Below are 13,099 nucleotides of genomic sequence, written 5' to 3' on the forward strand. Positions count from 1 at the left end.
TGGAGAAGGTCGCCAGATATCCTATAGGTGCAATATAATAGCACCCCAGCTTTGTGACCGGATGAAGGGCAAACCTACCCAGATTATTTCATTAACTTCGAGGATCATATCATCATTCTATGCTTTCTGCTGACTAAAGCTCGATGAGATAATGTTTAATCTACTTCACGACTCTTCATACAATCAATATTTTATTTTCACTTATAATAAAATCTTTAATTGATTGTATTCTTTAAAAAAAAAAATTGCAGAAAAAAATGTGTCTAATAAAAATCGATACAGAATAATTTTTAAGTAGTAAAAGTCAGTGCTCGGCCAGACAATCTTTTCAACTGTTTTCACTGAGACATGATTTTCAGTAGTACAATTATTTTTAGTCAGACCACTAATAAAGAAAGATTTAGTATCATTTTCAGTAGTAAATGTTTTAATTCAGTCAGACGTAAAAAGTATAAATAACTACAAGAAAAAAAATTATTTGATTTAAATACTCGATTATTTGACTATTATAAAATAAATATTTATTTGTATCAAATAAATTTTTTTCCCACTTATGGAATAAAAATATATAATATTTTGTACTTAATATAAATTTCCTATTTTTTCATATAACCAAAATGATGAAACAAAACGTTTTTATCTAGAGAACATTTGGAGAATTAAGTAGGATGATGAGTCTCTACTTTTATTCTAATCCATTGCAATCAGTTTCAAAAGCATTAATATTCCTTCTCCTAATGGTGAACGTCACGATAAAGCGCAACGCAGTTCAAGAAGCTCATTGATATTCCGAGGGCAAAGCCCTCCGACCTCTCCAGTCAATGCATATAACGTAATTAAGACATTGAATGTCCTGAGATAACGTTTTCCGACTATCTCCGATTTTCATCCTGCTTTCTCCCTTATTCTCACTATACTTATATATATACAATTCTCTGTTTTCAAATTTCTGTCTGCTTCTTTATGATAATTTAACAAAGACATTAACAGACAGATAATTGCCGGCAAAAATCATCTCACAATTATCGCAACAATAAAATGGAAAATAATTTTCTATTTCATAATAATAAAATAATTTAATATAAATATAAAACAGTATAATTTTGAAAATATAAAATTTCGTAAATTTTATCTAAATGTTTTAGTGTATCTATTTTCACAAATTGTAGAATATCATGCAATGCAATATTCGATAATTTTACTCATTAGAGGAAAATTAACATATTTTATAAGCATTATCTCTAGTGATAATATTACTAATAGAGGATATTAAACGGGTTTTCAATATTTGCTTTATTTATTTCTCGAGGGAACCACGGATTCAGAATTTATTATAAAATAGAAAATTTTCTCTGCAATAATTAAAACATTAATAATAAATAATAAAATACAGTAAAAAAAATCACATATTACATTTATAAAAAATTTAGCTTTAAAAAAAAATTTTCAAATAACTTCAAAATATAGAACAAAATTTACACTAATCTTTAAAATGATAAATTAAAAAAATTTAATTCTATATAAGAGATTAAATTTAAAAGTTCTAATGGAAAATATAATTTTTAAATATTTATTTTCAAACGGGTTTAAAATTTAATTTTAAATAAGGGTGGAGAAAAAACTTAATTTTCATGAGAATAGTAGTAAAACAGATAGTAGAAGCCTGAAAGTCATTAATATGTCAAACCTTAAACAATTAGCTGGTAAACGATATTAAATCCTTCGTTGGCAAAACTTTCTTGCGCATAACGAACCTTGAAATTATTTTCTTTTGCAAGTGTATCAAAAACTTTTTCATTTTTTTTTTTTTCTTAATTTCACAAGCGAGTTGTGCATTAATTAAATTAAAAACTTTTTCTCAAGTATCAAATTCGTTTTTTTTTCACCTTCATTTTTTTTTTATCCTAACTGGGGAAAATAAAACGCGTCTGCTTCCTGCCAATAGTAATATTTTCACGTATTTAACAAGTTAATTACTTCCCTTCATTGTTTTTATAATTGGTGAACGATTTCTAAAAAAAAAAAATTTCTATTCTGTGCGTTAATTTTTTTTAATTCTGATATCGAAAAAACCTTTATCTTTTTTTAATTTGAAAAAAATAATTTATTTTGTGTGTGTAATAAACAACATCAAGTAATCAAATTTATGTAACTAACAGAGTAGGATATAGATGGAAGAAGATTTATTATGAGATAATACAATTAAGAGAGAAGTTACGAGTACCTCGAGTAACCTTTGCCGGTCTTGTTTGTGTCTAGTGCTAACCTCACCTAACTAAATAACTGAATTAGTATTTCCTTCTACTCTATACTATAAAAACAAATTCTTTTCAAGCTAAATTTTTATCAAGAGGATTAAAAAAAAATCTCTTTTTAATAAGAGAATTAAGAAGAAAACAATTTGCCTTTTATCAAATGCAATTTAGAAATTTTCAGTAAAGTTTCATGTAATTACTTTTTATGAGAATTCGAATTCATTCTGTACTAAATAATATGGAGGAAGTTACGAACAAGCCGTTTAATTGAAAAGTTGTTGGATTTTCGAGAAATTTTAAACAATCAACAGAGTTTTAATGGATTTACAGACGAAAAAAAAAATAAATAATTGCATTTTCAAATACAAAACAAATTTTCGAAAAAAAAAATGGATTTTAATGGTAGCTTTCGTTATACTTCTGAAATTACATATTTTTTGTCAACAATTTTAATTTTTCACCGAATATATTTCTACCTAAATAAATATTTTTAAATAAATTTAACTTGTTCTAATTTCAGAATTAACGAAAACACATCAAGATCACAATTTTTGGCATACTTCAGTTTTGCCTCTAATGCCAGTACATCCGTGGGATATCCAGTACGAGGAGGAAATCCCGTAAATAACACAGGTAAGAAAAAAAAAAAAAAAACAATATTTGAACAAAAAAATTTAAGTAACGTTAATTTAAATTTAAAATTTCAATTTTCCCCTAAAAAATTCTAATTTTAATGAACCATAATTTTATATTACCAAATTTTCATAGTTGACAAATTTTTGAATTAAAATATATGTGCACGACGTTTAAACTTGCTGGCAAATGCAAATTAACGGAAAATAGAATGGTTCACATTGCCAAGGCGCATAAAGGTGGTAAATTGTCAGAGCGCAGATCTTTCACGTTCCCTTATTCGGTTAAGTCTGGACAGTCCTGTGCTTAAGCTTGTATAATTTTGTTCTAACTGCCGAGAAATTACGTTGTACTCGGCTGCTTTAATAAGGAAATTTCGTCCCAGATATATTTACAAAAATGAGTCAAGAATACTTTTCAAAAAATAAAATTTTGCAAAATAAAAAAAAAAATACCAATTTACCGAATGTAAAATAAATAAAATGTTTTTCCCCTCGAAAAAAATAAAATAAATAAAATTCTACATTTTTGCAATCAAGAGCCGTTCTTTTAATCACGAAAGAATTCGATATACATTTATTCATAAAATATATCACTTCATTTATTCACAAAGAGACCCACACGTAAAATATATACTCAGTCCCTTTTGGTTTATGATAAACCATAAATATTATATAGAAAACAGATTATCAAAAAGAAAATTTTATTTAAAAAAAATTTTCATTAAAAATGCATTAGTAAATTTTGAACTATATCTATACACAAGTCTTGAAATTGGATAAACTGAAAAGTAAAATTATACACTTGTTTTTTCCCCTCCCCCTTTTTAAAATGATGAAAATTCGTAAAAGTTTATTCCTCATTCAAACTTATTAGCATTTAACTTGCAGACATTAATTTTAAATTTATTTTTCGTAAAACTTTTGCAAAAGAAAATCCAGAAATAAGAGAGAGAGAGAGAGAAAGAGAGTGATAGGAAAAAATTGAGAGAACTGACAAACTGATCAATCTGCTAGGGCTTTGAAATCTACTTTTTTTTTTCTTCATATATATATATATTTCTTCTTTTCTTATCCGTGGTCGTATATATATCCGCATAATTTCAATATACCCTCTCGCGCATTTCGTTTCCATTCTAAGTACTTTCTCCAAGTTTATTATAACTTTTCATACATTTATTCTTTTTTCTTCATCGACTTTCTCCCAAGAAAAACCATTGTAAACTAAAGATCACAATATTATAGTGGTTTCCTCTTTTTTTTATATATATTTTATACTTGTATTATTTTCAATAATTAAGACTCAAGTGAGAAAAGTTTCCTTCAGAGAAAAAAAAAAAATAAAAAAAAATTCATTTCTCGTAAAAAAAAACATTGTTCTCATAACTTTATGCTACATAAAATGTTTTACCGTTGCAAATAAAAGTCCTCGTTTATCAATGGCAATTTTCATTTATAACACTAAAAATATTTTACGTAATGTCATAATAAATTATGTGTCTAAAATGCGCACGTTTAACTATTGTAAAAAAAAAAATAATTGAAAACACGAAATTTAATTTTTTTTATAGTGTACAATTTTAGTGAAATTATATTTATTTTGTCATTATAAAACGAAAGTAAAACTTTTTTTTTATTTTCATGTTTTGTTTTTTTTTTATTATTTTTTCTCCCTTGTTTTATTTTATTTATTCAAAAATAAAATATATTTTTTTTAAAATGGCATTTTTCTGCTGATATTTTATATTCAAGAAAACGAAGGAATTTATATCAAGGTGGAAAAAGGGTTTTTATATATCTATTTATAGTACCTATATAGTATATATATATAGATATATAGACCTATAGTTTTCTCCTCGAGGGAAAAGCTCTTGTTTTTTATGTGCCTCTATACCGTACTGGTCAGCCGATATCATGAATTCTCAACTTGAATCTCCTCGAACCTCTTTAAACTATCTCGAAAGCGTCGAATAAATGCACCGCGACACCCACACATTCACAAACGAAGGTAAATGCTCGCACTTTTTTCACTTGACTGATCACGTCTGCTTCTCTCTTTTTCTCTAATCTACGAGATTCCCTTCACGAACGACCTGTTCGATTTTACTCACCCTTTTGCACCATTCAATTAGAATTCTAAACTTACAACGAACATTACTTTGGAAAATAAAAAAATAGATTCAAGTTTTATTATAAGAAAAAAATTCCACCAAAGGAAAAATAATAAATTATTGAATTAAAAATTTATTTTTTCTACCCTTTTTCCAAAAATTCGTAATTGCCAGACCAAAAATACTTAAAAAAAATCACTTTTAGATAAAAAAAAAAAGCCCTTAATGCTTTTAAAATCGAGGTGAACTGTAGAAAATAAAGGTTGATGATAAAAACCTCCCTCTCTCTCTCTAAAAGTATTACTTTCGCTCTAAAAACTACAAGCTTTGTCGATTAGGAAAAAGAAATGGAATTCCAAGGATTCAAAGTACATTACATAAATTCGGAGAGAGTTGAGGTTTATTTTTTTTCCCCCTTTTTTTTTGCGTTATTTCTGTGTGTGGCTAATGGGTTGGCCCATTATGACAATTGTGGAATTGTAAGTCTAAACGAAGACCAGAAGGAAAAGGTCATCCACAAGTTTCATGCGGAGAAAAGAAGAAAAAGAAGGAGAAGAAGAAGAAGAAGACTCAAACCAACTCTTTAACTCTTTATCTGTGAGAAAGAAAATTATACCCATGGTATCTACGTCTTCTCTGTTTACGAGAGTCGAATATATAAAGGTTGAATAAAAAGGATAAGGTTTGAAAATGGAAAATCGATTCGCGCGAGTGAATGTAATTTACATTCTGTACGAAAAGGAACCAATAAACTTCACAAATCACGAATCCCAAGGAATTGAGAAACTTTCATTGTAATATAAATTTGTCTCACGTGAAAATTTAAACGTCGATAGAGTCGATATATCATATAAAAGATTATTTACATTAAATATATTCAATATTTTTTATAAATTCATTGTCTTTCAAATAAATTTTATTAAAAATTTATTTCAATTCAAAAATACTAGGTTTTTTTTCTGACCTTTTGTGAATTTTCACATTTTTTAGTAGCTGTAAAAAGACAATGGAAATTTTCTATTCAATCTATAAACCGATTTATCTTCTGTTTAGTGGAAGTTTTTTTTTGTTCAAGTTTATATGATCAAATTTTTTTTTGTGTTTTGTTTGTGAACAGAATGTGACTGGGTTTACGAGGATATGGAATGTCCGAGAGATTGCATTTTGGCGAGCCCGGGATATCCTGGTGTATATGCACCCAACATGCGTTGCCGATACCTCATCACTTCCAGTCGACAGGTTTCCATCGCCATTAACTTTACTGCTGTCTTAATGCCGCATAAGTAAGTACTATCACTTAGTTAAAGTAGCTTTTAGCCGCATATATAAAACTATTTCCTATCTATTTAAATGAATTTAAAGAGATCGTAATTTATGTCGAAAATTTCACCCCCACACACACAATTAAAATCCAATTCATTTTCATTAAATCTGTATTGTTCCTAATTTCTAAAATACGCTATTACAGGCAATTTTCCATTATTAATTTCACGTTTAATGAAATTATAACCATCTTTCGAAAATCAAAGGTAAATGATTTTACATTGAAGAATGAAAAGGAATTTTAATATTTTCTAATTTAGAAATGAGAAAAATATTAGAAAAGAGGATTTTAGGGAAAAAAAAATTTAATTTATAGGAAAGAAGACGAAGGAATCGATTTACCAACGTAAATACCGATAAAATCTACACTTAACTTTATTTTCTCCCGAGGAAGTAACTTTAATGCGACGTATTCTTTTATAGTGAGAAACGAAAAATTCATTAAGAGTAATGAAACGTTGCAGAAGAAAAAAAAAGAAAGTAAAAATAGACAAGCTCATTTGCATTACGAGAGAGGAAAATATATTTTGCGAAAAAGAACTTTTTTTTTACTAGATTCTAATTTGCAATCTCAGTATACTTTAAAAATTCTTTTTATATAATATTTTTTTTTTCTAATTTTCACTTTTTTATTATATTGTCATAATTTTCTTCTTTCTTAATAATAATAATTCCTCGCTTTTTATTATATTTTCTTAATTTTCATTAAATTCTCCTTCCTGAATTTCTTTCTTTATATTTTTTTATAGAATATTAAATTCCGCAAAAGAGAAACACTAATTGAAATACTCTTTTTATAATTACGGTAAAAAAATGTACTTTTCATCCAGTAGGTAATCAAAATTCAATCTAAAATTTAAAAAAAAAATACAAACGGAAAAAAAACTTTTAACCAGAAACCTTTACATTCGACTACATTACGAGAAATATTGAATTTAAAAGAAATAAATCAACATGTGCCAACAGGATAGAAAACGAAGAAATACCAATCTCAGATTCTATTATCGTGTATCAGGAATTACTCTTACCCTATATATCTTTTGAGGCGTGAAGCCCCTTTTAAGCCTTCCAATTCTATCTCATTCTCGGCCAAAGTTTGCTCAATGTCAGTTTCCTCTTTTCAACTATTGCGCGCAAGGTTTTTCGCCACTCTAACTCGGTGAATTGCAATCGAACTGAAATACCCCAGAAATTCGCGAAATCTTCGCTAAGATATGCCAAGTCACGTGCCAAACCATTCCTTTACAAATCCAAAAATCCATTTCAGACCAACACCTCCCACGGAAATAACATTTTTTTTTTTTTCGACTTTAATCCAAAAAAACCATTTTAATTTGAAAAAAGCAAACTATTTTTAGAAAATTCACAAATTAAATACACAAAAAAATGTAAGGTATTAAAATAAGATGCAACGTTCTTATTTTAATTCAATTTTTTCATTAAATAAATTGCATTTTATTTTAATACATTTTTTTCTGTAGAGAAATAAAAAAATAATTTTTTTTTTTAAATTTATCACGACGTAAGTCTCATCATAAAATTCTATCTTAGTATGAGTGTGTGAAAAGAAGTTATTCAAGTTACTATAAAGAATTGGACGAGAATACAATTTTATTTTATATATATATAGAGCGAATGTAAGGACGTTTGTGTGTAGTTACGAATTCGCGTGAAAGAAAAGAGAAAAGCAAACATCTGCAATAGACGGTTTTCTGCACCCTGAAATGCTTTTTTCTAGGCTTTTTACACCTTCTGAAAGGTTATTTTCAACGGAACTTTAGCATCATGAGTACAACACTATTCCTACTTATTATCCACTCCCAGTTTTTTTTTTTTTTTTTTTTTTTTCAAACACCCTATTCGGATCCTACAATTTTTATAAAACTTTTTTTTTTACATTTTATATAAACTTTTATATGAGAATAACTTCTCTATATTGTATATATGCGAAACCTAAATCCTCTTTTTATTTCGAAAAAGAAAACTTTTCCCTAGTCAGTTAAAAGCATTTTATTTATTTTCAAATGTATAATAACAATAACGTAAAAAAAAATTTGATTGCAATTTTTATTATTTTTCTTTAAAAAAAAAAAACCTAATTTCGTTTAATTTACAAATGAAAAAAAATAGAAAAAAGTCAAACAAATAGAAAAAAAACCATTTTTCTTTTTTATGCGGAAAAAAAACAACTAATCCAATAAATGGGGATAAAAATATGGTTGAAATTTGCTTTCGAAAATTGAGAGTCCAACAACAACTATAGAAATTTTCCACATACAGTGGGTTTTGCATTCATTATAATTTATTCCGAACGTTTGAAAGTCAACTTTACAAAGTTGAAAGAAGAAAACGAAGACACAACTTGGCCTCATACATGCAAACGTTCAAATTATTCCAATTGCATCGTGGAAATTCCAAGGCTGCGATTCTTTTTATTCTCTCTCTCTCTCTCTCTTTTTTCTTGCATTCCTTTCTTCTTTCTCTCATTCTTTCCTCCTACATTTTTTTCATCTCATTCGGCGTTTTTTTCCCTCTTTTTTTTTTTTTTTTTTGCACTTCGACACACCTCCCACAAATGGGGTACGGGGGATTTTTCCCTGTTTTCTCCGTTCCAAACGATATCGCTTTACAAATAGAGATATCACTTCTTACTTGTGATTTCTCTATCACAATTTTTCAGTATTGTATTTCGAGGAACTTGTTATCGCACTCCGGAAATCTAGATATATAAATATTTTATCCAAAGTCCTTATTTTTTCAAAAAAATAGAAAATAATCCCAAAACATCGTTTTTATTTTTTACTAAAATTTTCTATGAAAAATTATCGCAATGAGAAATAATTTTTTAAATTATAAAATTTTAAAAAATCACAATTTAAAATCTCAAAGATGCAAAATTTTGTCAGAGAAGCAATATATACAGGAAATACCTGTAGGGCATAAATTAAATTCTGATTAATAATAAAATCGTCGAAATAGCGATGGAGAATTACGATATTGATCATAAGGATAAATAACATCGTCATCATCCCGAACGATACTTGTCGACTGGAATTTAATAAGAGCTCTGCATAAAGTAAGGAGAGAACGGGGGCAAGATTGCCGTTTATTCGCTTTGGGTTTCTCTCTACTATCGTACGCGTATTTTGAACCTACACTAGAATGTAAACATACGCGAAGAGAGAGAGAGAGCTTTTGTACCCATATCCTTGTCCTCCTTGTTCTCGACATGCTATTGGCTGTTACATAACGTGCCATCGGCTTTTCTTGTCAAACACCAAAAGCCTGTGAACCTTTACGGTATTACGTCGAGGATGCATTAAAGTAGACACTCTTCAAGGGCAGAAAACTTGAGCTCCAAACACGTTTGGATATAACAAAAGCTTTTCGCTTTGAAATGGTCATTGCTTTGAATTTTTTTTCCATTCATTTCCTATTTCTCTTTCTTTATTTCATTCTTTATTTCCTTCTTTATATATGCACCTAATACAGTACAAATATAAATTGTAAATCCCACAGTGTTTCTTTCCTGCAAATACTTTCTTTTTTAATTAAAAAAAAAAGAAGAGCAAACAGATCGTTCAAAGCAAGAACGAATGCTTTTAAAGATTTCAGAAAATAATCTCTCCTCTTTGAATATACTGCAAACAGTCTTTTTACTCAAGGATAATATTATATATTTATAGTCCTTTAATGGGAGCGCATAAAAATTCCACAAATGCTCTTTGACACAATTTCTATATTTGAAAGCGGAAATACAAGAAACAAATTGTAATCAAATAACTCAAACTTTTATATTCAACCAAATTTCCACTAGTCATTTAAACCAAATTATTTTTAAATTATTTTGTTAAAAAAAATTTCTCTAAATTGTAATTTCTTTCTATATATTTATTATTCGCCTATTCGTGTTGTTTAAAAAGTTGTTCCTAAAGAAATTAGTAATATAATCAGAGAATAATGTATACCTTGACAACGGTACTTGAAGAATATCCTACACAAACACCTAACTCCTTCTGAACAAACCAAAACTTTGGACATGATCGTTAAGTGTTGTACTGTTTTGGGAGACATAAATAGAGGTGAAAATATATTTCATGTCCTGTCTGCTTTATTATTAGTTCCTCCACCGCAAAGGAAAGTTTTCGAGAGTTTCACTACAATCCAAATGTCACAATTGCCAGTTTTAGATTGTCATTTCGAGTATAATTTCATGACACACACACGTATACAGTTGGCATATATATATATATATATTTTGCCTCATAAAGTTTATATTTCTATGTTAAATTTAGATGCAGAAGCATATAACAAATCCTATATATTTAATATAAACATTTTAGTGTCTAATTATTTTTCTTTTACAATTTTTCTATTTTTAAAGAAACGAATATTTATATAAAAATTCATCATTCAAATAAGAATATAACTAACAATTTTTATATTTTTTTAACAAGCAAATGGTATTTGTGGGGCTCAACAGTAGCTTCTTTCTTGCCACCACTGAAATATTGTGTGTATAATAGTTTACACTATATACTACTCTCATAATTTAAAACACGAAGTTTCTAATATGAAAAAATTTAATGAAACTCAGTTTCATAAGAAGAGAATTTTCTAATAATGGTTTCTATTATTAATTAATTTTATTCTATTTCTTTTTATACTTCTCTTTTTACAATAAAAAAAAACCCCCCAAGTTTTTTTGAAATGAAAAATAAAAGCTTATAAATTTCTAATACTCAAATAATTTTCTAAATGTAACTTTACTTGAAAGAGATATATTTATTTAGAAAATTATACAAGTCATTCCAATCATTTGTCTCTTGGATTTCACTCACAATTTAGCTAATGTAAATCTAGCGAAAACTCCTCAAGGGGGTTTTCGGTAGTTGTATCTTCCACAGAACAGAGTATTGATCTTAGTCTCTTTTCGTTTACGCTCTACCTGTTTCTATGTTTGTCTCACGGAGGATAAAATGACGACTCTCGCAAGTCGAGAGAGATATATATATAACCCACAAAATTTCAACTTGAAATGATAAAAAGAAGAATCCTCGCTCTCTTTTTCTCTCTCCATCTCAAGACAGATTTAAGTTACTTCAAAAAGATACGATCCAATCCAAAATTCTAAATATTTATCTTTCACATTCTCGCTTTCATCTATATTTTCCAACGTCGTTTCTTGGTATTTCTCAAGAACTTTATCTTTTAGAATATTATACCGTGTATTTTGAAATTATTATATATTAATATTATTCAAAACAAACTTTATATTCGTGTGGTTAAAAATAAAAATTTCATGAAATGAATAATTTAATATATATTGACTTTCATCTCCTGTCTATATATAAATAATAAAGAGAAAATTTACATACAACCAAAATTGTAAAATTTTAAAACTAAATCCTAAGTAAAGCCGACACCTAATACTTTAATAGTAAATCAACAAGAATTTGAAACTAAAATTAATTTTTACTACTGATAGTGATAATAAATTATCAAGAATTTGCAATGTTTTACACCTAAAAATTTACTTTTACTACTGAGAAATAAATCACAATTAAGAGACTATGTCTGATTAAAACTGTCTTTTACTACTGAAATAAAAATTAAAATAAATTATTCCAATAAAGTGTAACTATTTTTTTCTATTGATACTAAAATTACAGTCTGACTAAAAACTGCCTTTTACTACTGATAAAAATTACAAGAATTCGTAAATTGTTTGATAATAAAAATAAATAAATGTCTGAATATAAAAATATAAAACAGATTTTTAACGTGTTTCAAGGGATAAGAATTATTAATAAAATTGAAATGTCTGACTACAACTTGATTTTACCACTGATACTAAAATTACAAAAATTATAGTTCCGTCTGACGAAAATTGACTCTTTACTACTGATATTGGTATAATCTGGTACGTCTGACTATAACTAAATTTTACCACTTACAATAAACTAAAATATTATAGTACTGGAAACTGTTACTATTAAATCAAATATTACACAAAAATATTTTATCCACCTGCAACTGACCTTTTTTTTACTAAATTTCAAGAAATCGAAAACAGTCTGGCTAAAACACCCTTTTACTACTAAAAACAATTTCAAAAATTCTCAATAACAAAAAAATATGAAAAATAATAATTTCGATATCAATAAATAATTCAATTTTATGGACGAAAAACGCATAGATGTAAAATGACAATACATATAAATGGCAAAACCCACAAAGTGAAAAGTTCGTTTTATTTTGCCACATATATAAAAGAGCACTATACCAATGAAAAATTTGTGTTAATATTTATAATTTATATATACACGTGAGTGAGTCACGTTTTACGGATGAGAAGGCGAAAATCCCAACGGATCCATAATCGATCCGGTTGATCGTACACGCGCATAGTTTATAGCCGTCACCACTGAGCCAGCAAGTAAGAGAGTTCGAGCAAAGCCATTAATTCGTACGTGTAGATGTCAGCCAGAAACGGATAAGTGCACCCAACGGAAGATATATATCTCCATTTAGGCAGCAATGGTACCTACTCGTTAAAACTAGTTCTAAGGGGGTTAATAAATTAGTGTTCTTTTGCGTTTCGTCTGAGAAGAGTACCACACTCGACCTATATCTGGCCACGAATTTTCTAATGGGAATTGTAAAAAAAAAAAAAAAAGAAGACAAACGACCTTAAAAATTTTTCCAAAACTCTATTTTTCAAAAATATAGAAGAGAATGCATTTTCTCTTTTTGTTTAAATAAATCTTGTTTCTTG

General features: G+C 27.7%; 1 protein-coding gene and 1 long non-coding RNA gene across 2 annotated transcripts in view; one reads left to right on the forward strand and one right to left on the reverse strand.

The window, feature by feature from the left end:
* The window catches only part of LOC127285643 (uncharacterized), a 124,162-nt gene that overhangs the window by 83,434 nt on the left and 27,629 nt on the right, over positions 1 to 13,099 (forward strand). Inside the window, exons 6-7 of the mRNA XM_051311764.1 lie at positions 2,776 to 2,888; positions 6,116 to 6,281. Of these exons, the coding sequence (XP_051167721.1) occupies positions 2,776 to 2,888; positions 6,116 to 6,281 (279 nt within the window). The remainder of the gene's footprint in view (positions 1 to 2,775; positions 2,889 to 6,115; positions 6,282 to 13,099) is intronic.
* Positions 1 to 13,099, reverse strand: part of LOC127285657 (uncharacterized) — an 85,833-nt gene that overhangs the window by 64,778 nt on the left and 7,956 nt on the right. The window lies entirely within an intron of this gene.

The sequence above is a fragment of the Leptopilina boulardi genome, unplaced genomic scaffold, assembly GCF_019393585.1.
Source record: "Leptopilina boulardi isolate dan_hultmark-lab unplaced genomic scaffold, ZJU_Lbou_2.1 LbouV2_337, whole genome shotgun sequence".
Classification (NCBI taxonomy): Eukaryota; Metazoa; Arthropoda; class Insecta; order Hymenoptera; family Figitidae; genus Leptopilina; species Leptopilina boulardi.